This window comes from Hemitrygon akajei, chromosome 19 (assembly GCF_048418815.1).
Source record: "Hemitrygon akajei chromosome 19, sHemAka1.3, whole genome shotgun sequence".
NCBI classification, from domain to species: Eukaryota; Metazoa; Chordata; class Chondrichthyes; order Myliobatiformes; family Dasyatidae; genus Hemitrygon; species Hemitrygon akajei.
In genome coordinates, this window is record NC_133142.1 from 34,099,335 (window position 1) to 34,126,346 (window position 27,012).

The following is a 27,012-nucleotide window of genomic DNA, read 5'->3' on the forward strand; positions in this document are numbered from 1 at the left end:
AAAAAAATACTGTCAGTCCACCCTGTACAATTACAATAAGTCTTCCTTTCGCATATATGGAAATGAAGGTTAACTACTATTCACCATCTTAATTGTCCACCACACTTTCATATTGACCTTCACCAACTTGAACATCAATACTGCTCAATTCTTCACCAGTTAATAAAGATTCTGCTTTTCTGTCACGTACACCCAAGGAGATAACTTCACATTTTTCCACATCGTGTACCATCTGTTGTGTTCTCTCTCACTCACTCCGCTCATTTATATCCCATTGAAGCACCTTTACATTCTTCTCCGTTTTCACAACTTGAATTGGTTCAGTACGTCAGCAAACTTGGAAATATGACACCTGGCCAAATAGCTGATATAGATTTTGATCAGCCAAAGTCCAACTACCCTCTCTGCAATGCCCTGCTACACAGCCAACTTGAGAACAATCTTATTTTTAATCAGTTTCTGCTTGATAACCAATTCTCAATCCACTGAAAACATTCTGAAAACCTAAACTGGTCTCTCCTTTGTGTATTCTACTAATTACATCCTCACACAGTTTTCCCTTTATCATTTAGCTCTGCACATTAGTTTTCATTGTTTTCCTTACCAATGATTTCAAGCTAGCAGAATCACAACCCCGTCCTTTTTCTAGTCTTAAATAGTGAATCACATTTGATATCTTCGATGGGAACAATTCCAGAATCAACATCTCTTCAGAAAATGATAACCAGAACATTCACCATCTCTACAGCTGCCTCCTTCAAAAATCAGGGATTTCGCTTTTAAGCTCACCAACTTCTCTTGTTCTCTATTTTGATTTATACTTGGATCCTTCAATTCCTCATTCTCATTCGATTCTCTACTACATTTGCAGGTGTTACATGTCTTCGTTTGTGAAGATACAAAGAACAAACTAGATTCACAAGTCTTATTCTTCATATTAATTTTCTGTTTTGGAGTTGAAAAACATATCTATATATGCAAAGCAGTTTAATTCTTCTGTCATTTACATCTTCCCCAATATAAATCTTCCTGTTTCTACTTACAAGAGCCCTTGATCCAGAAGAGACTCCTGCATACATTCCATGTTATAACAAATTTCATTCAATTAGTCTAGATGCTGATAGATATACTTTATTGATCCCAAAGGAAATTACAGTTACAATAGCATTACAAGTGCACATATTTACAAATATTAGAAGAGAATTAAGAAAGAATAAAATGTAAGTTACATCAAACTGTCTAAAAGGAGGGAGTCATCATTTCCCTGGCTATAGGTTGACTCATTATAGAGCCTAATGGCAGAGGACAAGAACGACCTCATTTAGCGCCCTTTGGAGCAGCGCAGTTGTCTTAGTCTATTACTAAAAGTGCTCCTCTGTTCAAGAAAGGTAACATACAGGGGGTGAGAAACATTGTCCAGAACTGCCAGGATTTTCCGTAGGGTCCTTTGTTCTGCCACAGCCTCCAGTGTGCCCAGTTTGACTCCTATAACAGAGCCAGACTTTCTAATCAGTTTATTGAGCCTGTTGGCATCACCCATGTTGATGTCATTGCCCCAGCACACCACCGCATAGAAGATTGTACTGGCAACTACAGACTGGTAGAACATGGTAGAGAGAGGACTGCAGACTCCAAAGGACCTCAGTCTCCTCAAAAAGTAGGCAGCCTCAGTGTTGGTGTTCCACTCAAGTCTGTCATCCAGGTGCACCCCCAGGTACTTGTAGGTCCTCACTACATTCATGTCCTCACCATTAATAGTAACAAAGCAGTGCAAACTCCCAAAGATTAATGTTTTCCCCAAGATTACCCCATTTTTCCTGTCAAATGTTTTGATTTATGCCATAATATTATAACTACAACACATGACCTGTACACAATTTTTCTGCCTTTTCCCATTTCTAAGCTCAAACACAACTAATAAGTTAATTTTATGATCTGTCAAATCACAATCATTTCCCACCATTGCACTGACTGTCTTCCTTATGTACATGAGCAAACCTTTCTCAAATGATTAAGATTTACCACAGAACCAGGCATTAAAAATAACTTCAGAGTTATGAGGCATCTGACATGCACAAGAATTCTATTTCCAATTACATTTTTATAAGTGATTCAAAATAAGTCACTGAAACATACAAGGAAAATGTTTTCTTCCAGGTCTGTTGTTTGCATTTAATCGTCTTTATCAGCTTTCATTCATCACAAAATCAAGCTTACAACCTACTCAAACAAAAGAACACGGATAGATGTACTCTATTTGCTGATAGATTTAAAGAGATTACTGCCCGTATTTTCTTTGCAGTGATAACCATTTCCGCCACCGAATTGAGAAGGATTAATATGTCAGGATGTTCATTGCCCAGTAATTTATTAGCTTTCACAAATGCTAAACAAACGATTGTCATCTAATCACAAGGCATTGTAAAATAAAATGTTTGCTTAAGTATAACTTGGCTCTATTGGTTCTGGAAAATATGCTTTTGTTTTATAGTTTCACATTGATGTGTGTCTTGGTATTGTACATCTCATCTTTTTCTTTGCATCACTTTCCACCAGCTTGCTCACTAATTCCCATTCCATTCATTCAAATTAAAGGCCAGAAGGTGCATTACTATTGCTTTCTCATGCACAAAATTTGGGCTAGGCACACGAAGTGCAGCAGGGTCAAGTGGACAGTTTTCCTCCAATATTGGCTAGTCTTTATTTACCAAATATCATACATTAGGATTCAGAAGCAAATCCTTTCCATTGTGCTACAGTTAGTGAGATAGAACAGCAACCAGGGAAACGCAGAACAGTAGAGCTGCAGTTTCAACCTGTAGTAGTAGCTTTGTCACAGTCTTTTACACACGTATTCTATGCTTTTAACCCAGTTGTTGGCAGTTTGCACAGCTTGCATAATAGCAAGAAGTTCTGCATTCTTTCATATTGGAATAATTTCCTTTTAAAGTCCAGATCTTGATATATAGGCTGGTTGGTTTTCAATGTAGTAACATGAAATATTTCTTTACATGGGAAATGCATTGCAACTTTTACAAGTGTAAATGTCACACCCTAGTAATCCATAGCATGTACTTTGCATCTTTGCTGAATCAGGCCCCACTGCCGTTAGAAACGAGGGAAAATCAAGCTGCTGGACGAACTCAGCAGGTAAGGAGATGGGGGCGGAGAAGGGATGGAATGAACATCGATTTCTTTAACTTCTGGTAATGTTGCCCCCCCCCCTCCTCATTTTATCTCTTTACCTGCCCATCACCTCCCTCTGGTGCTCCTCCTCCTTTTCTCTCTTCCATGACCTGACCTCTCCTATCAGATTTCCTCTTCTCCAGCACTGTATCTCTTTCACCAATCAACTTCCTAGCTCTTTACTTCAGCCTTTCCTCCCTCCCGGTTACACCTACCACCTTGAGTTTCTTCCTCCCCTTCCCACACCTTCCAACTCTGACTCCATCTTTTTTTCTCCAGTCCTGATGAAGGGTCTCAGCCCAAAAGGTTGACTATACTCTTTTCCATAGATTCTGCCTGGCCTGCTGCGTCTCTCCAACATTTTGCATGTGTCCCAGTGCTGTTACTTTAATTTCTGTTGAAACCAGAGGGTAGACCAATTAAGTCACTGAATTCTGCATCTGTGTTTGACTCAAACAATTTTAGGTTTATAACTTTTATCTTATTATATTCTTTGTAAGCTATGTCTCTGAGATGAGTAAGCAAAGCTATGCACACTGTCCAGAATCTCCAGGAATTTGATTTTTTTTAAACCTATAATATTTTTTCAGCACACCAAGACAAAGAAATGGATTATAAAGAATTTGTGGATGTATTTTAAAATTAATTGAATTTAAAATACATGTAATACTTTTGTTTACACTTTGAAATTAGAAAGTACAGTTGACCTTCACTAATCCAACTACCTGTAATCCAGTTCCTTTGATAATCTGGCACTGATTTCAAATTTCCTGGGCCACCGTACTAATCTGCTGCGCATTGTTTTGGTTGCGCTAGATCTGTTAACGTGTTGGTGTGCTCTTGTAAGCACAGACGGGCAATTCCTGCCTGTTATCCTGCAATTATAGCCCCAGTGAGTAAAGGAAATGCACCTTGTGCCGTGAAGCGAAAACACCACACATTATCCATTAAAGATAAGGTTGAACTCTTGAAAAAACTGGACAGTGGTGTATCGGTGAAAAACTTGTGCAAGTGTCACATTGGCTCTTCCACAGTGTACAATATAAAGAAACGGAAAGAAAAACTGTTACACTTTTTGCTGATAGTGGTCAAAGAAACAGATGTGCGTAAGAAAAACAATGAAAGACGGAATAAGTTCGTAACTAGATAAAGTGCTGATCACGTGGTTTAATCTTCGTGTAAGTGAAGGTGTTGAACCATCTGGAGATAGGGTGAAGGAACAAGCAAAAGTGTTTCATGAAGAACGAGGTCCAGATTATGAGTGTGACTATAGTGAAGGCTGGCTTCATCGGTTCAAGCAGTGTCAGGGCTTACAGTTTCATGCAGTGTGTGGTGAAAACGTTCAGCAGACAAGGAAGCAGCAGCAGAGTTTGTTGACGAGTTCGCCAAGTTAGTCTCCAGTGAAAAATTAAGCCCCGAGCAGGTGTACAATGTTGTGCCAGTTTCAGTACCAGTTCCTGATGCTTCACTCATTTTGCAAGATGAAGATTTTGATGACCCTGACAACCCCACACTTGCAGACATGTAACTTTGCCTGAAGGTATATTAAACGTCTCATTTTAGAAGTGCAAGTGCTGAACGTTTCTGTACAAGTTAATTCCTGTACCTTTTATTTTATCTGTGCCTGTACAGTATATTACTTTATTAAAGTATCACTTGCTACTCATTTAATATTTCTGTTTCATTATTATCTAACTTGTACTGATATACATGATATTTTAAAGGTATGATGAGGTGGTTAGCTATTGCTTAATATGATGCTTCTGTAATTCAGCATTTTCACTAATTGGGCACTCCTCAGGTCCCAATGGTGCCGGATTAGTGAAGGTCGACCTGAAGTATGATTGGGTAAGTGGTGACTTATGCTGAAAATGTATCCAAAGTTGGAAATGCTATAACAGTTTTTTTTCTCTCTCCTATTTATGGTATTTAAACCAGAATGCTGAATAACTTGTTTTCGCATATCTGTCATTTTAAAATCTAGATTATAGTCTAGATCTAGAAGAATCTGATTTTCATTTTTGACACAAGCTTTGAAGCAAAAGCTACAGGTCTCCAAACATAAAGCTCGAGTTGCAACAGCCCCAAAGTAAAATCACATTATTTCCAAAGACCAAAATCACACTAACCTTTGTTGAAAGCTGGTCTGAATAAATGACTTCTCATCGTCTAGAAAAGTCAGCTTTGGTTTGCTCTCAAGTGATTCTGCTCAAGCCAGGCACTTAGGCATGAGGATATCAGATTAATGAACTGTAACATTTTGCTTTTATGCTAGATTCCTGGCATCTATTTTTTGATCTATCTAATAAATTGAAGGATTTTGACCCAATAACAATGAAGGCAAAGCAATACATTTCAAAGTCAGAATGATGAATTCCTTGGAGGGGTCGTTGCAGACCAAAGCATTCACTTGTGCTAGTTACCCTAATCCCATCAAGTGCAGTGGCAGCAAATTCTAGGTAACTTGAAGACTCCTGTAGTCTATCTTGTAAATTGCATAGTCTACAACCTGGAGGAACTCTGGCGGAAATAGTGAACATATTGGTATTGAATTCCTTCCAATGCCAATATCTCCAACTGCTTCCTTTGAATGCAATTTCCACCCTTCTTTCTTGGAGTTCTATATTGTGGTCCGTAGTTTTGGACTGAAATGAGCAAAATTAAGATTTGCTAAATTATTTAAAAGTTAGTAATCAAATCACAGCATTGATTCCTATTCCAAATCCTTTTGAGCCCTTTTGGAATTTCTCACCAATCCCAAACTAATTAAAATAATTTGTGCAGGATTTTAATTACATTGCTGGTTTTTGTATAACAGATTTGCAACTGCCATCTGTATCATGGGACTTGGTTGTGCTGAAAGGCTTCAATACTTAAACATTCTGATTCAGATTCTTCAACTTGAAACATTGACTATTTACATTAAATGGAACTGAAAATTAATGCACCAAACCCCTGATAAGGCCTGTTGTAACGAGTGCTATTTCGATTGAACAGAAGGCATACATTTCCCTTGACAAGCGTTTATTAAAATCAAAACAAGGCAAGTGCTTGCATACATCTGTAATGAACCTTTATTTTGGGGAAAGAAGTTTTAATGTAACGAGTGCAATTTATTTTTATTGAGCACATGCTTTGATTTTTATTTGTGGAACTTTTAATATAAAAATTTTGGTTGCAATCTTGCCCACAACCCTACATTAATTCACTTAAACGCCCATTTATCTGGTTGGCACCAGAAGCAAGGCAGCACTTGTGGGCTGCTCCCAGCACATTGTCAGACTGTGCGAGTTATTGATGCAAATGACGCATTTCACTGTTTGTTTCGACGTACATGTGACAAAAAAAAACTCATTTTTTTATCACGAGTTTACAGATAAATTGCCTTGCAATGGCTCCATTCAGTGCTGAAAATTGATTTCCCCCTTTCTTATCCACATCATAGTGAGTAACCGTACCTTTCTCACTGATTGCTCAGTGTAGAATATTTACTGAAAGAGCAGTTGCACGGTCAAGTCAGAGGAAGTAGTTACTATGTGCACAGCTCTATTAATGAGGTCCATGCAAATGCAGTTAAGTTCACCAGCGGCAGATGGTCTTTTAATGCATACCCTGCTTTGCTTCTTCTCTGGTGATTTGGGATTCACCGGAGAACTTGATCACCTGCAGACTCCTTGATCAGAAACAGGTTCATTACCTCTTCAGCAGAATTTACACATTTGACCGCTGTAGATCAAATTCGGCGAAAAGCTTTAGGAAAATTAGTTACTGTTCAGGCCGAATAATTGCATACTTATCCTCGATTTATCTATTCCACATATGAAAAAAAAAGCATGGGAACTGCATTGTTGCTTCGGACTAGTTTGTCAATAGTGCCAGTGACATTGTTGTACCATAACACTCCTAGACAAAGGCTTAAAACTAAAATTCTTCCAAGTCTTTCATTTCAGAAAAGTTTTGAACCAAGTCTCAGGATGAAGCTGGTGAGAAACCTGCAGTTTTAATAGAAGCAGGATCCCCAATTAACTTAGACAGCATTGGCAAAGAATAGCAGATCTAGGGCACAGTAACCCTGAGATAGACACATTAGTTATGTCCACCTCCATAACTATGATGTCTAATAGCAAAATGAACTTCCCCTGTTCTTCAGGGCAGATCCTGCTGTTACTGCATTTGTAGTGGGAAGCAGTTTTGCATTGCAGTGAGACTATCCTGCTTTCTTTTCTTATGCAACATAAACAAATCATCTGATAAATAGGGGCTACTTACAACTTTACACTTCAGGCTACACATTTATCCTGTTGTTATGCAAGACCGAGCGTAGAGAGAAAAAAACATGCCCAGAACAAACTAATGGACCAGCATTTAAGTGTGAGGTTCCATTTTTTTTTGTGTTTTGCCTCGAGTACAAATCAAAACCTGCCCAAGACAACATAATACAACCAAGCACACAACCCAGCCAGACTGCAATGGATTTATCCACAGTATTCGCCATCTTATAGTTTTACTTCCATTTTACATAAACTGATTTGAAATCAAAGCTTATTATATTGTCTTAATTATAAACGTTTGTAGATCTTTCACTTGAAAGACATGTCAAGATCTCTGAGGATCTAAAACAAGAGAAAATCTGCCGATGCTGAAAATTCAAGACCTGTCCTGCTGAAGGGCCTCGGCCCAAAACTTTGACTGTACTCTTTTCCATAGATAGATAGATAGATAGATAGATACTTTATTCATCCCCATGGGGAAATTCAACATTTTTTCCAATGTCCCATACACTTGTTGTAGCAAAAACTCATTACATACAATACTTAACTCAGTAATAATATGATATGCATCTAAATCACTAACTCAAAAAGCATTAATAATAGCTTTAAAAAAAAGTTCTTAAGTCCTGGCAGTTGAATTGTAAAGCCTAATGGCATTGGGGAGTATTGACCTCTTCATCCTGTCTGAGGAGCATTGCATCGACAGTAACCTGTCGCTGAAACTGCTTCTCTGTCTCTGGATGGTGCTATGTAGAGGATGTTCAGGGTTTTCCATAATTGACCGTAGCCTACTCAGCGCCCTTCGCTCAGCTACTTGACCTGCTGAGTTCCTCCAGCATGTTGTGTGTGTTGCTTATCTCTGAGGATCTAACCTGGTCCCAACATATTGATGCAGCTCCTAAGGCAAGACAAGCAGCTATATTTAATTAGGAGTTTGAAGAGATCTGGTTTGGCAACTAAAACAAAAACTTCTATAGATGTACCATGAGAGCATTCTGACAGCCTACACCACTGTCTGGTATGGGGTGGGGGGCTATTGCAGAGGACTGAAAGAAGCTGAAGTTGTAAATTTGTCAGCTCCATCTTGGGTACTAGCCTCCGTAGTACAACAGTGGTGTCTCTACAATGAGTGGTGTCTCAGAAAGGCAATGTCCATTATTAAGGATCCCCCCCATCATTCAGGGCATGGCCTTTTCGCACTGTTACCATCAGGTAGGAGGTACAGAAGCCTGAAGGCACACATTTAGCGATTCAGGAACAACTTCTCCCCCTCTACCATCCGATTCCTATAAGTACATTGAACCCATGAACACTATCTCACTCTTTAAAACATATATATTATTTGTTTTTGCACTTTCTAAAATTTGCACAATCTGTAAATGTCCAGCTGTCAATCACAGCTGATCTAATGTGATTGGAAATGTAACCGAGCATGTTGACAAAGCTGAACTAATGCGACATGATAAATTATAAACCAAGAGAAATCTGTGATGCAACCCCTGGTCTGGCTGCATTCAGTTTGTTTAGGGGTGGCTTCCAGAAATATTCATCTTCCAGGCTGGATGCAAGTGGCAAGTTTGTGTTGGTTTTTGGAGTCAGTTATACAGCCCACAGATGTCAGGAACAAGCTACACAGACAATAGTGCAATATTGAAAGAGCGCAGGGTTAGGGAAGGATGAAGGGTCTCAGAGTCAGCTATGAATCAGCATGAATCTATAATCACATTTCGATCTGTAATGTAAATAACTGAATACAGGCTTGGCATGGACTTAATAGGACACAGCAAACTAAAGAAGTTGTTGGAACAAATTGAATTCTGTTTGAATCATTCTTTTTCTAGGTAACTGCAATCCTGCAATGTAGTTAAAGGTTTCAGCAAAACGGCTGAAAATTGAATGCCTAATGTCTTAAATTGAGTTGATTTGTTTCATGAAAATCCATTGCATGTGTTATGTAATATATGCACTGGAAATGTGGCAATTCAACTTTGTATGAAAATCAGAATAAATTTTCATGGCCATAATTTGGAAAGCTATTTGACAAGCCACTGAGCATACGACATTTGAAGATAATGGAAGTTACTCCATCAGCAAAATTTATCAAATGCAAATGAATCCCAAGCATGTTTGCATATCCACTAATCCAGATTTAATTTAAAACTATGCTCTGGTCTGGATGAATGTAGTAACTCAAAGCCTAAGCTTTCACAAGGATCAGAATCAGGTTTATTATCACCGGCATGTGTTGTGAAATTTGTTAACTTAACAGCAGTAGTTCAATGCAATACATCATAATATAGAAAAAATAAATCAATTACAGTAAGTGTATATAGTTATTGAATAGATTTAATGTGACAACTAAAGATTTACTGAGCTATGACAGGATTGCAGTTCTGCACACATATAAAAAGTGACCGAACACTTAACATCACACTACTGTTAGCTTCTGAGGTGGAAAATACATATCCCAGTGTGACAGATAACCAGCACCAGATATAAATTCCCACGTGTGAAGATGCAACCTTTCATATTTCAATTTAAAAGAATATATTTATTTTAGCATTTTCTTTCTCAATCCTATCTTTCATTTCCCCTCCATTTAACTATCTGCTTAACTACATATATCCTCTATGGCACTGTTCATTGACAAGATATTAACAGTTACTTGCTACATTCACTCTGCATTTACCTAGCATGAAATGGCTGCCCGATTAGAGTTAGCCTAGGTGAGTATAAAGACAATGAAGCCCTTGTGATGTTACTTTAGTGCTTAAAGCAAAAATTAGGCATTTTTTTTCCATTTTCTGATAACCAGATGTGAGATTGATACACCAGAATCATTGTTTGACAAATATTCAGAAAGTGATTAGTTCACTTTGTCTCACATAGGTGAATCAGGGATGTATCTTATTTCATCCAAACTTGCTTCTGTATTAAATTGTATTAAAAAGAGAACTGTAAAGGGAAGATCTGAGACTGGAAATCGCAGTCACAACTATTATGTGCAAGATTTAATAACCTAGCCAATGACAGCTGATATAGTAACAACATTTCTTATATAATTTCAAGTTCCTGCACTGAACCTTAACTGGTTGAACACCATCACCTCTTAATTGTTTCCCAAAGTTTTAGTGGTATAAATTAGAGGCCAGTCCATGGTTACATCTGTTCCATTTGGAAAAATGTGTAATTTTACAATGTGTCATGAATCATTACACTATTATATTTAACACAGGAGATCATAACTTTATTATGAAATATTAGATCAAAGTTATTGTTCTACTGGTATTAAGTGCTAGGAAAATGAAGCCTTACTGATCCTTAATGTGAAATTGGTATCAAATGCATCTTAGATAAAGTTGTCTGATGTTTAATACAGGCATTTAAGGAATAATTAAGTCACATGCAGCTCAAAGTCAATATAACACAAGTATTGGGGAAAAGTCAATAGCTGCATTGTAAGTGAAACTAGCACTGTATCTAATTTCTATCTTGAGAGATATGTTTATACTTGTATCTGAACCCCCCACATAACAAAGGACATTACACTGAAGTTCATAAGTATTTTAAAAAATCAAAAATGTTAGCTATGATGGCCTTAAACCTGATAACTGGAGGTAATATTTGTTAAATCTGATCTCACTTCTAAATACATGCTTTATTTGAAAAATAAGAGAAATTTATTGGAACCTGTGCACAATCTGTAAATGTCCAGCTGTCAAGACAATCACAGCTGATCTAATGTGATTGGAAATGTAACCGAGCATGTTGACAAAGCTGAACTAATGCGACATGATAAATTATAAACCAAGAGAAATCTGTGATGCAACCCCTGGTCTGGCTGCATTCATTTATTAACATGACACATTGATCCCTTTCAAAGGCTCGGGCAGCATTCAGGTTCAACCAGTGTTTTAAGCAGCAGATCAAAGAGCCTTGCATCAAGGCCTGCTAATCAGTGACACATGTGCTTTGAAGCTTCCTGAGCCAAGTATATTTATTGCATTAATATGAGCAACACAATGATCCTCATGCATGCAGTCATGCATAAATAAAAATTAGAATACAGATTCAATTTAATCAACCACTACATTACAAATATTGGCCAAAACCATTGGGAACCAAATTAACTTATCCCTAAGAGAACACTGGAAATCAAGGCAACAGATGTTTTTATTATTCCTTTGGAGTCAACCGCCTCTTGGTTTGGTAAGCCCACTGCACAGTACACAACAAAATGCGGCCAAATGAGATTCTTGAAGATGAAAATTTGGTGCAAATTTTGAAACTATATGCAGGCAAGAAGAGTGCTAAACTTCAAAAAGGCCCCAAATTTCCAACACCTAGGGCCAATTTACATTTTGCCACTAAGTGCTTCTGTAGCAGATTAGCCAGGAAATGACACAGTTGCAGAAAATCAGAAATATGCATACCATTTATTATTTGTGGCAGTAATCTTTTACAAATATATTTGGCAGTATGTTCCAAATGATAATGGTTAAAGTTAGCCATCATAAAAAGTTAAGTAGTCAAATTCCAGTAAATGGTGCAGATGTACTGTTGCCTAGAAGTTGGATTGTGTCGTTCCATGCCCTGTTGTCTAAACTACAACATGTTAACATACAGAGGACCTAGGTGCCACATCTGGGATTACAATGCTGCATGCGCATACCCGTGCTGTTGACTGCAGTCACAGCATCTGTCAATCTCTTCTCTTCAAAAGGGATCTTGCTGAGCAGGTTCAAGACTGGGCATTAGAATCCCATCAGGGCATTTCCCCAAGGTAGGGACCTACCCGACTTAACTTCCAGCCCCAAGCTCCAGCATCCTTTCTCACAGCAACTGATATTTACTCAGCCAGCTTGCAACCTTCTCCCAGCACCAACCACCTCCCCCCTTCCCCGCTCAGTTCTACTGACCCCACACAATTCAAACAATCCTGACTGCTGGCATCCTCTCATATCCATCCTTCTTGACCACATCCACCAGCACGACCTTAACCCAAGCCACCAACAACGTTCCCCCATCTTTTAATTTCCAGCATTTTTTAAAAAACAAAATAAACTTCATTCTTAACAAAAACATGTACAAAAATAAAATGTGGAATGACTTTTCATTCTTATATTCATAGACAATACATTAAGTAATTTTATATTACATTTCTTAAAACCAATAGCACTGTTGAAACTCATGTGGATTTCAGTAAGACGAAAGAGCTGATTGTGGACTTCAGGAAAGGCAAGACAAAGGAACACATACCAATCCTCACAGAGGGATTAGAAGTGGAGAGAGTGAGCAGCTTCAAGTTCCTGGGTGTCAACACCTCTGAGGACCTAACCTTGTCCAACATATCAATGCAGCTATAAAGAAGGCAAAACAGCTACTATACTTCATTTAGAGTTTGAAGAGATTTGGTATCACAAAAATACAGTCAAAAACTTCTATAGATGTACTGTGGAGAGCATTCTGACAGGCTGCATCACTGTCTGGTAAGGGGTGAGGGGCTACTTCACAGGACCGAAAGAAGGTGCAGAGGGTCATAAATTTATTTGGCTCCATTTTGGGTACTAGCCTACAAAGCACACAGGACATCTTCAGGGAGCGGTGACTCAGAAAGGCAGTGTTCATTATTAAGGACCCCCAGCACCCAGGACATGCCCTTTTCTCACTGTTACCATCAGGTAGGAGATACAGAAGCCTGAAGGCACACACTCAGCGATTCAGGAACAGCTTCTTCCCCTCTGCTTTTTACTTTTTCCTTCTATATTATGTATTGCATTGAACTGCTGCTGCAAAGTCAACAATTTTCACGACACATGCCGGTGATAATAAACCTGATTCTGAAGTGGTACGCTACGGGTAATAATTGAGGACTTCCCCCACACAGCCCAGCCCCTCCCTCTCCAGTAGGGGAGGGACCCCAGCAACACCTTGCAGAGGCTGCGCCTAACCTCAGTGCATCTCTCAGCCTGGAATGTGCCCGTCAGCACCATTGTTCCACAGCAGAGATTCCTGATATTTTTATGCCATGGACCAATACCATTAATCAAGGGGTCCATGAATCCCAGGTTGGGAACTTCTGTTCTACAGATGTCTTGATGCGCTGGCAGACCCAACAGGTTTTGGGCAGACCAGAGGGCATCTTTCACGAAGTTGATGACCTTCCATTTAGCACGAGTAGCTTGAGCCTCACAGTATCACTAAAAGCCTGGAAATGCCTTCCAGCTTCACGCTGTTCCATTGTGCATTTTGGTGTGAACACGGGTTTTCCAGTGGAATGGTGTCAAGGGAGTAATTGCACACTTCATTCAATTTGCATTAAGCATCTTATTTCCATTACACTTTGGATATATCACAAAGAATAAAGTGATGTATGATTTCCACGCAAATCTATTTCTTATAATGACACAGATTAACATAGAGCTTCCACTGTGCCAGAACATCTGCTCAGTACCAGTAGTTTTATTATTTATAAAGGTACTGCTTTTTCTAACAATCTGTATTTTCCAATAGTTGTTGCTGAATTAATAATGAGAATAAAATTGGATTTACTCTCAGGAAAACAGAGCCCATTATTTATGGGTTATTTTGGACATTACTTATTTTAGATGGGGAGGAAGAGGAGCAAGTTTCCAATTTTTCACTTCTGAAATCCAATCTAGAAGTGACTGCATTGCTGTCTATATCTCTTATAGTCTATCTCCAAGGCCCAGAAGAAAGGAATTAGGAAGTAACAGATATTTTGTGTGCACAGAAAAAAGGGAATGCAGAAAGTATTAATGATGCCTTACAGCCGGCTTATGGAGCAAAAAAAATTAGTAGATCATGGTGGAATCTTGTGAATATGAAAATGGATATCAGGTAAGTCATTAAAAGTTATAAAATTAGTAGTATTGTAAATAAAAATGCACAGAGTCACTTTGAGTGATTTCCAATACAAAGAATTGCTAATAATAGCTCTTCTTACTTTTGCATCTGATGAGTAGTAACAAGGAAAATACTGAAGATAATTAGAATGCAGGTCACAACAATGTGTTTGACAGCTGTCTGTCACATTATAACATCTGTTGCAGATGTAGTTATACTGCTGGATCCAAGACTGGCAAATCAAGAGCTTTTGGAACAGCTAGACTGCTTTGGAATGAGGTGGCTATTATTCATGAACGTACACTTTGATTGTTACAAGAAAAGCTTTTCTTTTAAGCCCAAGTATAATGCTTTGAGGAACTAATGCCCCCGGTTTTGAACTTGCAATGATAGGTGCACTGAGTCGAAGTTAAATGCATATTTAGTGTTCAATTGGAATTTCATTTTTGTCAAGGATTGCTCCAACATTTCTCCATAGCTGTGATAGTATCTATATCAGATGCTGAGCCAAGTGAGCAGGATTTTTGCTCACATATACTCTGTTGGCTGACAAAGGGTGGCAGGATGAACTAAACTTTTGTGCTCAGTTTGTGTCAAGTTAAAGTCAGTAAATTCAATGGCAACAGCAGCTTGAAATTTAATAGAGCATAAGTTTCTCAAAGTATCTGGAACTATCGAACTGTTATGTTTTGGATACAAGCTGAGGAGTGGACTCCTATTTACTTACTGCGCAGTTCCATGAAAGGGCAAACACGAGGAAATCTGCAGATGCTGGAAATTCAAACAGCAACACACACAAAATGCTGGTGGAACACAGCAGGCCAGGCAGCATCTATAGGGAGAAGCGCTGTCGACGTTTCGGGCCGAGACCCTTCGTCAGGACTCGGCCCGAAACGTCGACAGCTCTTCTCCCTATAGATGCTGCTTGGCCAGCTGTGTTCCAACAGCATTGTGTGTGTGTTGTAGTTCCATGAAAGGCTTTGGCCACCATCGTTGCAATGGTTCTTTTGGATCCTTTGAGAAAGGTTTTGGAGAACTTGGGCCAGCTTTGTAAATGTTGCAAACACCTAGGCTGGTTCTCTTGGACACAGAATTTAACAGCTGTCCATTGTTACATCATAATGTGTTGCTCATGCAATTAAACTGGAGAATCCAAGAGATGGACACATCAAGAGGTTGAAGAACAGCTTAAGTCTGCACAGGAAAGATAAGATCATTAACATTCAGGAGGTCCTAATCTGAATAACCAGTCAGATGCAGAGTTTCTTAGATGTCATCAGTATTGGGGATGATGTTTCACAGAGAGATTTGCTTGCTGGGTATACTTATTGTGGTAGAGACTCCAGACTCTCAACTTGGACTCCTTGGGATTCCTACCAGACTCCACTGGGCATATGCAAGTTTTGCAGCAATGTTTTCCACACTACACGACAGTATCAACTTTAACACCAAAGTGGGCAATTGTAATTATATCATACTTTCAAGAATCTCTCAGATCACCCAAACAACTTTGAAACTTCTCCATTTCTACTAATGTGAGCAAAATTCCAGAGCGGCTCCCACAATTACTTCCCGTGGTTATTCATGCAGGCTTTGGGGAGACACAGGCACTACTGATGACTTCATTGAGGAATCAATGCAATCAGTCCCTGGTGCAGTTGAAACCAAAGCCATCTATTTCCATAAAATTGATCAGGCAAGCTCCAATAAATCTAAAGATGCAGCTCTGTTAACTTAATCAATCTGGACGTACTCTTCAAAATAGATAGGGTCTCCAGATTGGTAACAGCATGTTGTCCTATCATATTATGGAGCAGAAAGGAGAGGTTCTATATGCAACTTGGACGGATGGAGGCGGGGTCGGCAGTGATTAGAGCGAAGAGGAATTGTGAGATGAAGCTGGGGGAGAGGAGATTTATAATAATGAGAGGAGAGGAGCTGTATGCTGTTGTGCGGGAAGGGGGTGATAAAGAACCAGGTTGGGTCTGAAGTGGGCACTCATTGAGACCACAGCAACGGCAGCCAGCATTATCAAGAGGGCCGTTCAGCCTCCAGGAATCCACGCTCCTTACAAACCAAAAATCACCCTCTACTTCAACCTCTTAGGCCAACACAGCCACTTGCATATACGGCTGCAGACAGTTCATCCACATTCCATTACAGTGGGTTCATGGTCTAACACATCACAGAAGTTAAAAAAAAAATCACCTTCCAGTCACAAATCAAATATACCTCAGACCAGTAACTTGTGTCCACACTCATTTGTATCCGAATTCAAAGGTTTGAAAATTTAATCCTCTCAAGTTTTGCAAGACATCCACTCCTTTGGAGAAATCTGAATCTCCATTCCTCCTCCCCGCACAACCGTCATGACATCAGCAGAGGAAGCTACTCTCATGACTGGTTAAGCTGCTTGTGTCACGGGAGGGTGCTACCATGCGTCGCGGGGGGTGTTACCGTGCATCGCGGGGGTGCTACCGTGCATTGCGTCATCTGCACAGTGAGTTGTGAGAATTTTGCTGTGGAACACTTACTTGAACAGATGATGCTACGGATGTGTTTCATCCTACAACATCTGCCTTTCTAGGGGCAGTACTCAGTATATGCATGGTCTCAGTGAGGCAAGTTTATCATTTCATGCAGGCGGTCGTTGTTCTACCCTTGGAGGCATTGCAAATGTCTCCCTGGGTTATGACAAATGACTCCTCCAATCTCTCTGCACAAATGCACAGTTTAGCTGGAATAACCATCTCAAACTCATATGCCCTGTTTTATATCCATTAGTAATTGCCATTCTCCCCTGCAATGCTGTTCTTTTACCTAGCTGAACAGGGCTCAGACAACCCACATCTCATCACCACCTTGTACACTGGAATCTCTTCTTTTTGTGCAGCCTACAAGAGCGCTGACTGAGAGCGATGCCAGCCGTTGCAAAGGAGGATACAGAAGATCAGTTAATGGAGGCAACAAGGTAGAAATATAATGTTGCACAAAGATGTGTTTGAATGGCTATGGTGATTGGGGATGTGTGGAACATTTTCATAGAAAGGAAGATAAAAGCACTTCAGTGAGATTTGGAGTTGAATTATAGAGTAAAGTTAGAAGGTCACATGCATATTAGGATGCAATCAGGTTTCTGTGCTCACATTTTCTGCTCTGACAAATTCATTAAACAAGCTGCAGCAATTAATTTGGGAATGGAAAATCATATTGCAGCTCCTTTCTTCAATGATCATCTCCCACCAAGACTTCAGTGTCGATAATTCACTGCTTGCGTCCATCACTGTCTACCACACAGTAGCCCTTATTTTCCAAGTGTAACCTTTAGCCATCAACAGTCCAGTTTGTTAACTGGACTGATTATGCTGCCATCTTTGTGGTCCATCAATATCACACCTCTAATCCACCTTAAATCTCTGGGAGAAGTCATGCAAATTGTCTCCATTCCTAATCAGTTCAGTTGATTTGGAAGCCTTAAATAACTGGTGAGGCACTCATCTGCAGAATACAATGTTTGTGTGTGCAAAGTGAAGGATTTTGATTTAACAACAGTCCTCTGAACATGGGTTGCCAACGTTAAAAAAAATATCCCTTTCTGATATGTCTATTCATGGCCTCCTCTACTGTCAAGATGAAGCCACACTCAGGTTGAAGGAACAACACCTTATATACCGGCTGGGTAGCCTCCAACCTGATGGCATGAACATTGATTTCTTTAACTTCCGTTAATGCCCCTCCTCCCCTTCTTACCCCATCCCTGATTTATTCCCCCTCCCCCTTTATTTCCTCTCTCTGCCCATCACTCTTAGCCTGTTCTCCATCTTCCTGTGGTGCTCCCCTCCCCCTTTCTTTCTCCCTAGGCTTCCCGTCCCATGATCCTTTCCCTTCTCTAGCTCTGTATCGCTTTTGCTAATCACCTTTCCAGCTCTTAGCTTCACCCCATCCCCTCTGGTCTTCTCCTATCATTTCGGATTTCCCCCTCCCCCTCCTACTTTCAAATCTCTTACTATCTTTCCTTTCAGTTAGTCCTGACGAAGGGTCTCGGCCCGAAACATCGACAGTGCTTCTTCCTATAGATGCTGCCTGGCCTGCTGTGTTCCACCAGCATTTTGTGTATATTGCTTAAAAAAAATGTGTTTTGAATCTTCTGTGCCAAGTGACATCATCCACTGTGCACTCTACAATTTGATGCTAACTGCATCCTCTAGCCAATGAATGGCACAAGTCAGTCAGAATCAAAATCAGAATTAGGTTTACTATCACTAACATGTAAAATTTTGTTGTTTGTGGCAGCAGTACAATGTAAAACTACAAGCCACAGAAAAAAAAGTAGTGGAAAAAAAAAGCAGGGTAGTGTTTGTGGTCCATTCAGAAATCTGATGGAGGGAAGATGTTGTTCCTAAAATGTTGAGTAAGGGTTCTCAGGTTCCTGATCCTTCTCTCTGATCATATTAATGAGAAGAGGGCATGTCCTGGGTGGTGAGGATCCTTAATAATAGATACCATCGTCTTAAGGTACTGGCTTTTGAAGATTGCCTCAATGGTGGGGACTATTGTGCCTGTGATGAAGCTGGCTAAGTTTATAAAACTCTGGATCTTTTCTTTTCCCCCAGTCATGTGCTTTGGAGCTTCCATACCAGACGTTGTTATAGCCAGTCCGAATACTCTCAACATTACTTCTGCAGAAATTTGCCAGAGTCTTTGGTACATCCCCATTCTCCTCAGACCGCTAAAGCCCTCTGTGACTGTCGACGTGTTGGGCCCATGATGGATGCACACCTTACATGGAGAATTTAGATTTCCTTCTGTGTTAGTTGTAAAAGGCTAACTATCTTTCAGACATGTAGGGGCTCAAATGAGTTTTGTGTGGGATTCACAACCAACCTTCGTTCAATCATTATTTAGTATAATGAAACATACTAACACTGGCAAGACTAGCTTTTATTGCCTATCCCTAATTGACTTTGAGAAGGATGTTGTGTTTTGAGGTTCACTCATCCAGTGTACTGGACGATATCCCATCATGCACCCCCCGAACTGGTGACTTGCAAATGTGGACAGAATCTGGTGTGGCAGGAGGTGCTCTACAGTATGCCAAGTCTTGGGCCTGCTGCTGTAGCCTTTTGTGTGGCTGGTCCAGCTATGTGGTTGATGCCAACGAACCTAGCAAAGCCAAAGTCACTGAATGGCCGGTGGAGGTGATGAGATACCTTCTTGTTGGAGATGGTCATTGTCTACCCTGAATGACAGCAACCCTGTTCCCTTTCCTTAACAAGTTTCCCACTAGCTGCGGCCTCCTGACTTTCTCCGCAAGTGGACAAATGGCACTTTCATGTGCAAGACCTTTCTGTGGAGAATGACTGAAAGAGCAATTGTAAGAAATAGCATCAAATGACTCCAGGGAGAGCAGAGTTGATTGGTAGGATGTGTACCCTTGTCCATTCATCCCTCATCATTAATCTGCCTCCTGGCACTTATTCCTGCAAGCTGGACCTGCCCATTCACCTCCTCTCTCAGCTCCATTCAGGCCCCAAACAGTCCTTTCAGGTGAGGCAACACTTCACCTGCTAATCTGTTGGGGTCATCTACTATATCCGGTGCTCCCAATGCAGCCTCCTCTACATTGGTGAGATTCAACGTAGATTGCAGGACTGCTTTCTCGAGCGTCTTCGCTCAATTTGCAAAAAGGATTTCTCAGTAGCCAAACATCTTAATTCCAATCCCTGTTCCCATTCCGACATCCCCCCTCCCCAACCCTATATCACCTTCTAGCTTGTACCCCCTTCCACTAGCCCCCCAAACCTTCTTCCCCCCTCCTTTTTCAGTCCTGATGTGGGGGTCTCACCCTGAAATGCCAACTGTTTATTTGTTTCCATGGATGCTGCCTGACCTGCTGAGTTCCTCCAGTATTTTGTGTTCATTGCTTGGGATTCCGGCATCTATAGAATCTTCCGTGTTTATTATTTATTTGTTGGCTTTGTACTTCCCTACTCTACCTCAGCAATACAGAATCCCTGCCTCTGAATGCTGCTCAATTTACCGTGTTGTATCACTATATGCAGTTAGTAAAACACCCTGCATCTATTGGTTCAAAGGTTCATTTCACTGTCAAAGTATACATGTACAATACAACTCTGATACTTGTCTTCTCCAGACAGCCATGAAATACAGAGAGACCATGGAGTTAGAGGAAAAGACATCAATTCCCTCCCCCCCCAACATGACAAAGAAACAAAACTCAGACTCCAAAATCCCCACCCCCGCTGAAAAAAACCGTGACAATAAAATCAAAAACCCCCTCCCCTGCAGGAAAAAATTAGCAACAGTAACAATCCCCACCCATAGAAAAAGAGCATCATTAACAACCCCCAACTCCCTCACTCAGAGAAATAAGCAGCAACAATAACAATCCCTGACCCCCTCACCCGCAGAGGAAAAAAATACAATGGTAATGATAAAATTCAGACTCCTGTGATATCTGATCTTCTTACTGGAAAAGAGGTGGGATTGCGTGTGACCTTTGGGCATTGCAACTAAAAAGCTCTGCCTGGAAACCCTTTGGCATCTCATGAAGTGCATGGGTTGACTGCAATTATGTTGGTAACACCTCTATGGGATACATTTTGCTGGCCACAAAAATAAGTTACCATACACATACAAAATGTATATAATTACTTAACATTACAAACTACTCTTTTGAATAACTTACTGCACGATTTGATAATTTTCTACAATAAAATTATGAACCAAAACCTGAAAAAAAAAATAGCACTGAGTTGGCAAGGCTTCTTGGAGGTGCCAGGCAGTTTATGATAGAACTGAAGACCATTTTCCCTTTCAAAGGTTCTACAGGATGTCTTGCGTACGAGGAGAGATTGTTGATGACAGATTAGCTAAAATGATACCTCTGCACATGGGACAGCGCAGTTCTGAGGCATACAGCTTGGGCAGCCCAAGATGTAATTCAATGAACCTCCGTCAGTAGACCCATATGAAAGGCGAAGCACTTTCAAGGTTTATACTCCTGACCATGATCCAGCAATCCAAGCAGGCGACTAAAAACAACTGCTGTAGATGGGATTCCTCCCAAATACCTTGCACATATTCCTGATCAACAACTACAGATGAAGAATCAGCACTTAGGAGAGATGGCGAGCCCCACAGCACTTTCCCCAGTGTGAGGAAAGAGAGGGATTAAGAGGTCAAGAAAGTTTAAAATGTTGTAAATATTCATTACTGTGATTTGTTATTTATCACCTTTTCAAAATGAAATCTCTTTCCCTCTATTGGATCTTTGTGTGTTGCTCATCATTCCCTAGACAAGGAAGTGGAAAAGGTTGTTTGTTTTCGGTCTCCTACTTTTTTTAAAAAAAAGCATGCTCACCATCTTGATCTTTGCTGAATAATTTCCTCCTTTCCCCCTTCCGTGGTGATCCTGATACTAACAAGCCTATCAGTAACAACACCACAACAATAATTAGTTTTCCCTCAGTAGCCCAAGTTCAAATGTAAAACTGAGAGCAGACTTTGGTAAGCGGATCCTAGGGAAACAAATCAGGGTTGTCTTTATTATTCTATTACAACTTGTACAAATCATCACCTCTATATCAAGGTCTTCACAGAGTAACATTTAAAATTTGGGTCTCCTATTAACATCACTCACATTTAAACACATGTTAAAATTATTATTAACAAAATGTCATGAGATAGATTGGCTTTTAAAGACACTGGATGTTCTAAATGATTTTTCTTTGTCTCCTGCCTGTAACTATCACTCAATTGCATGCTCCTTTTATGCCATTTGCATACACAATATTTTTTTAAATAACGTGGCAACTGAGGGGAAGACCAGATAATTATGATCAATCCTTTGCAAGAAGAGAAAAATACTTCGTGAGAAATGTGATCATTGTTACATGAGCTTCCAATGCAACTTCATTAGCAGGCAAATAATTCAGAAAATATTAGTCTTACAAGATCCACATTGCAGTAAAAGAAAATCAGTTTAGCATACCGCAAGTCTTGCTAATAATCTGAACATACAGTACATTTACACGCACTGGAATGTGGACAATTACTTTACCTGGTAAACATCACGTAGTCCACACCAAGTCCTTAGCATTTGCTGACAAGCTCGCAGCCTCTCAGTATACCACCTCCTCAAAGTTGTTATTGTCAGTGTCCACAGAAATCGACTGCCACTAAACAGCAGATCTTCCATTCCACACATGAACGTTGAAGCCATTTAAAATTTTAAATAAATCTTCTTTGGATTTGTTAGAGACAGTTAGTTAATCAAAAGTAGGTTGGAGATACTCTCAAGCTTGCTCAGCTGCGGGGTTACATCAGCTTTTACTTGAGCACTACGCAAAGAGCAGGGAGATATAAAGACACAGGTCGCATTCTAAAACAAACTCCCCTTTCAGTGCACTTCCTGGGCAGACTCCAAAGCATGCCCCAGTACTGCTTGAAGCCAGGCCAATGTCTTCCGTGGCAGAGCCCTGACGAGAAACTCCCGCACTGCTCAGTTCTATGCAAACGACTCAGACGAGAATCTAGCCTAACCTCAGCAACTGCCAGAAGTGCAGTAATCGAATTCTGTGCTCATTTCCTAATTTCCTGCTGAATGACAAAAAAAATATACATGGATCTGAATAAGGCTGGCGCAAAACTGCCTGCAGTGGAAAATGAATACAGTTCTTTGAAATTCAGTGGTGTCTTACTATCTCTGGAAAACATGCACAAGCAGGCAAATATTTTTTGAGAATACTCTTGAATCATTTATATTGTTTCAAGAGTAAAAACACTGAACTTAATATTCATCTGAACTATTCAGTTCATTACTCATGATTAAGTACATAAATGACTGATACTTAGGGCAGTTTTGAAAGCTTATTGCTGCATCTGGTTTTAACAAAAAGACAACACTCACAGGTAGAGCACAACACATGAGGGGACTCTCCTATCATAGCAGCTAGCAAGTGACTGCAGTAGAGATTTTTCTACCCAAATATTTAACGTCCGAAATCTGTTGAACAGTTCGGAGGTTAATTAATGGAAGACCTAATAAGGCTCTTTGGCAGGAGCTGATTCTGTAGCAAATAGATTAAAGTTTAATTGATTTTTTTTAATGGGGAAAAATAATAAACTGTTCCCCTTACAACTACCCTGCAGCATTTTCCTGACCAAAGCTGCACAAAGATCTTTTAACAGAGCATGTATTAGCTTTGGCGAGAAGCCATCACTCAGTTGTAAATCTGTTTCAGAGATCTCCAGGGAAAATGAGACACTTTCTGAAAGCCAACCAGATTTGAAACAACATTCAACTCCGCCCACAGCAGAGCCGAAAACCCAACCCAAAACAGACTACCGTTAGCTAGCTAACTTCCACTACTGTTTGAAGGAATGGAATAAAAACACTTACTTTTTAAACCAATGGGAGCCATTTTATTAAAATCTGCTAGGAGCTGTGTTTTATGACTATGGTTGACAACCTCTAAATAGTTTAAATGAACCCATCATGTGTCAAGTTGAAACTAATGCCTTTCTTTTTCAAATACGCTATGATGCAGGCACAGTTGGAGCTGCCTATCAGTATCTCAAGAAGCACTGCTGAGAAAATTATTATGACAAAATGTCACTCAGTTAAACATGCTAATATCCTCAAGACAGGGAATTATGACCAATTATAGAGTGTCCATATAAAATAATACTTACCTAGAAATTTCACTATAGAATGCAATTACTCTTATGAAATGGAATCCAGCTTCCCGTTACTTGGATCTTGCCCTTTCAGTTTTCCGTCAGAAATTTACCACTCTCTCTATTTCATTCCATCAAGGAGGATTATTTCCACTTTTTGGGAAACAAACGTCATCTCCCAACCTTTGATCCAAAAGCAACGAATCGAAATGTGTTGATGAGCATGTTTTGCTGGTTGAGTTTCCCTTCAGTGCAATTCACATTCAAGAAAGAGGCTCAATCATGATTGACCTCTAATAATCCCCCTGTGGAAGCTCTCAAGCAACTAATCCCAGACTGACTAGGCACACCGTCCTTCTGTCATACACTCACGTATTCTTCTACTCCTTTACTCAATTACCTTGAGGCACTGGAAGCAATCCAACAAATACAGCCTTTGATGAACTGCTTTTTATATGGCTACCCACCTCTCTAAACTTCTGCAGTAGAACTTCATCCTGTCTCCTATCTATGTGATAGTACCAAAATATACCATGACCTCTGGCTGTTCACCTTCCCCTTTCAGGACATCTTTGACCCTCCAACTAAAAACCAAAATATGATCCTAGAATCTTATTTCCTTCTACTTGTTGGTAGCTATAAATTGGATCTGGTTAGATTAAAAATTGCTGATCATAAACAATATACAAGTTGTGATTAAGGAAATGCATATTGGAGAATCAATCAGCCCTTCAAAGTTGATGTACCCCCCTTACTCATTCCTTCCTCATCTTATAGCAGATTGAGATGTGGTTTTATTAAGTATATTTTAATGCAGTTGTTCCTGTGCTATTCACTTCAAGTTGTCATGAGATGGGACTTCCAGTAAGATGGCAACGTGTAAACGGCGAGTTGGTGTGAAGACGGTGTGCAGTGAATCCGTGAGTGACCGTCTTTGACATTACTTTTGTGATCGCAGGACCCTGTTGATTGCCGTAAGCCTGCTTCCCTCGTTTGGTGATGAAACAGCAGAGTCTCCTCGCTTGTGGCTCCAATCCTCGGGGGCCTGTGTTGTAACGTGGCATCTGGGCTTGGCTGGGTAGTGCCCTCACCCATCAGTGCTGCTCTCCAGTGTTGGATCAGTGGAATTACAACTTGGAACCATCAGTTTGCAGGACTCATCACTCAGGGACTTGGACTAAAAATGTGTTTTCTTTATGTGATTATGTTTTTTTTTCCCCTTTCTCGTTATTTGAATGTACATGCATGTTTTAGCAGCTTGGCCCCAGAGGAACGCTGTCTCTTCTCATTTGGTTTGAGTCACAATTAAACTTGATTTGATTTTTGATTTGAATAGTGCTTCATGAAAGTATTCAGCTCCCAACCTTTCATTCACATAAATGAGTAGTACAAACAGGGATTTTGATCAATTTAACTGAGAATTTTTATTTGTGAAACACATTCTCCTCCCCCCCCCACAGAACATCCCCCCAAAAAAGCAGGGGAAATTGTAAAGCATGAAAAAATAAAAATTCAAAACTGAATGTCAGCAGTTCAAAAAGTATTCACAACACCCCCCACCCCCACCCTCCTCAGTTCTTGTTGACCCACCCCCCCCTTACAAAATTGCTCAGGTTAGTTCGGGAGCAGCAGCAGACAGCAGTTGTGAGATTTTGCCAGAAATGTTCGATCAGGTTAAGGCCAGGACTCTGACTGGGACACTGAAGGACATCAATTTTCCTCATTTGAAGCCACTCCATGCTTGCCCTGACAGTGTGCTTTGTCAATTTTCCTGCTGAAGGACAAACTTTCTTCCCAGTTTGAGCTTTCTGGCAGAGGCCAGCAGGTTTTTTAAAATCCAGGATCTCTGTGCATTTAGCAGCTTTAATCTTCCCATTAATCCTGACCAGATTTCCAGTCTCTGCTGAAAAGCATTCCGAGAGCATGCTGCTATATAGTAGAGATGGTGTTACCTGGCTGATGCACAGTGTTAGATCTACGCCGCACGTACTGCTTAGTATTGAGGCCAAAAAGTTCCACTTCAGTCTCATCTGACAAGACCTTCTTCCACACTTCACCGCATCTTCTAAGTGACACCTTGCAAACTCTTCACAGGCAAGGATATGGTTTTTTTTGCCAGGGCTTTCTTCCTTGCCACTCTTCCATTAATACACTTCTAGGGCAAGACCTTTGAGATTGTGGAGCCATGAACTTCATCTTGCAGTTACTGACTTCAGCAGCTTGCTCACAGTGACTGTTGGCATCACAGTAACCTCTCTTACATGTGCCATTTTTTTTTCTGGTGACTAAGTTTAAAGGGCAGCCTGGCCTAGCCAGTGTGGCTGCAGTTTCATAATTTGTCCATCTTTCCACGATAGACTGCACTGAGCTTTGAGGTATGTTCAGTGCCTTTTAGATTTATGCTTCTATATTATCAGCTCCATGACTTGCCTTGAATTTTGTCTTTACTTTGGTTTGATCTGTTGAAAATCTATCATGTTGTTCAACCTTACAGAGAGAGAGGGCGTTTATTCTTATGAAGTCATTGAAAACAGGTGATCCTCCAACATTCTACATCAACAAATTGGAAGAGTTGTTAAGACAGTGTATTTCATCTGAGGAAAGTTAGTGTAATAATTACTAAGGGGATAAATACTTTTTCAGTCTCAATTTTGTTTTTTTAATTATTGACAGGTTTTGGAATTTTTCCTTTGATTTGAATAATGCACAATGTATTTTAGATTAGTTCAAAAATCCCACTTCAATGCATTTTAAACTCTGAAAATGAGACAGTAAAATGTGAAAATTGTTGTAGGGGTTGAAAACTCTTTCAAGGCAATGTAGGCTCTGGTTTCAGGCTTCAGATACCACCTATCACGGTGATGCAGGGTTTGAAAGACATCTCAAGTCTGTCACTTTTTCAGTCCAGGAACCTCAGCTATCCTGGTGCCTGGATCAGCTCCAACTCCATGATATCAGCAAATTAGCAGGCAGAAGTGTAATGTAA

At 40.1% G+C, this 27,012-nt stretch overlaps 1 protein-coding gene and 1 long non-coding RNA gene across 6 annotated transcripts in view; one reads left to right on the plus strand and one right to left on the minus strand.

The window, feature by feature from the left end:
- Window positions 1-27,012, minus strand: part of LOC140741871 (FERM domain-containing protein 4B-like) — a 316,280-nt gene that overhangs the window by 187,973 nt on the left and 101,295 nt on the right. The window contains exon 1 of one of the 5 annotated variants that reach the window (XM_073072370.1): window positions 22,408-22,652. The exons of 1 other annotated variant lie outside the window; for it this stretch is intronic. In XM_073072370.1, the coding sequence (XP_072928471.1) occupies window positions 22,408-22,569 (162 nt within the window). In that variant the 5' untranslated portion in view covers window positions 22,570-22,652. Of the gene's footprint in view, window positions 1-22,407; window positions 22,655-27,012 lie in introns of those variants that run through there. 3 more of the 5 variants (XM_073072368.1, XM_073072367.1, XM_073072366.1) reach the window with 3 other exon arrangements.
- On the plus strand, window positions 17,219-25,353 carry LOC140741872 (uncharacterized). Its single transcript, XR_012102150.1, has 2 exons — window positions 17,219-17,295; window positions 24,985-25,353. It is a non-coding gene; the product is annotated as an uncharacterized lncRNA (long non-coding RNA).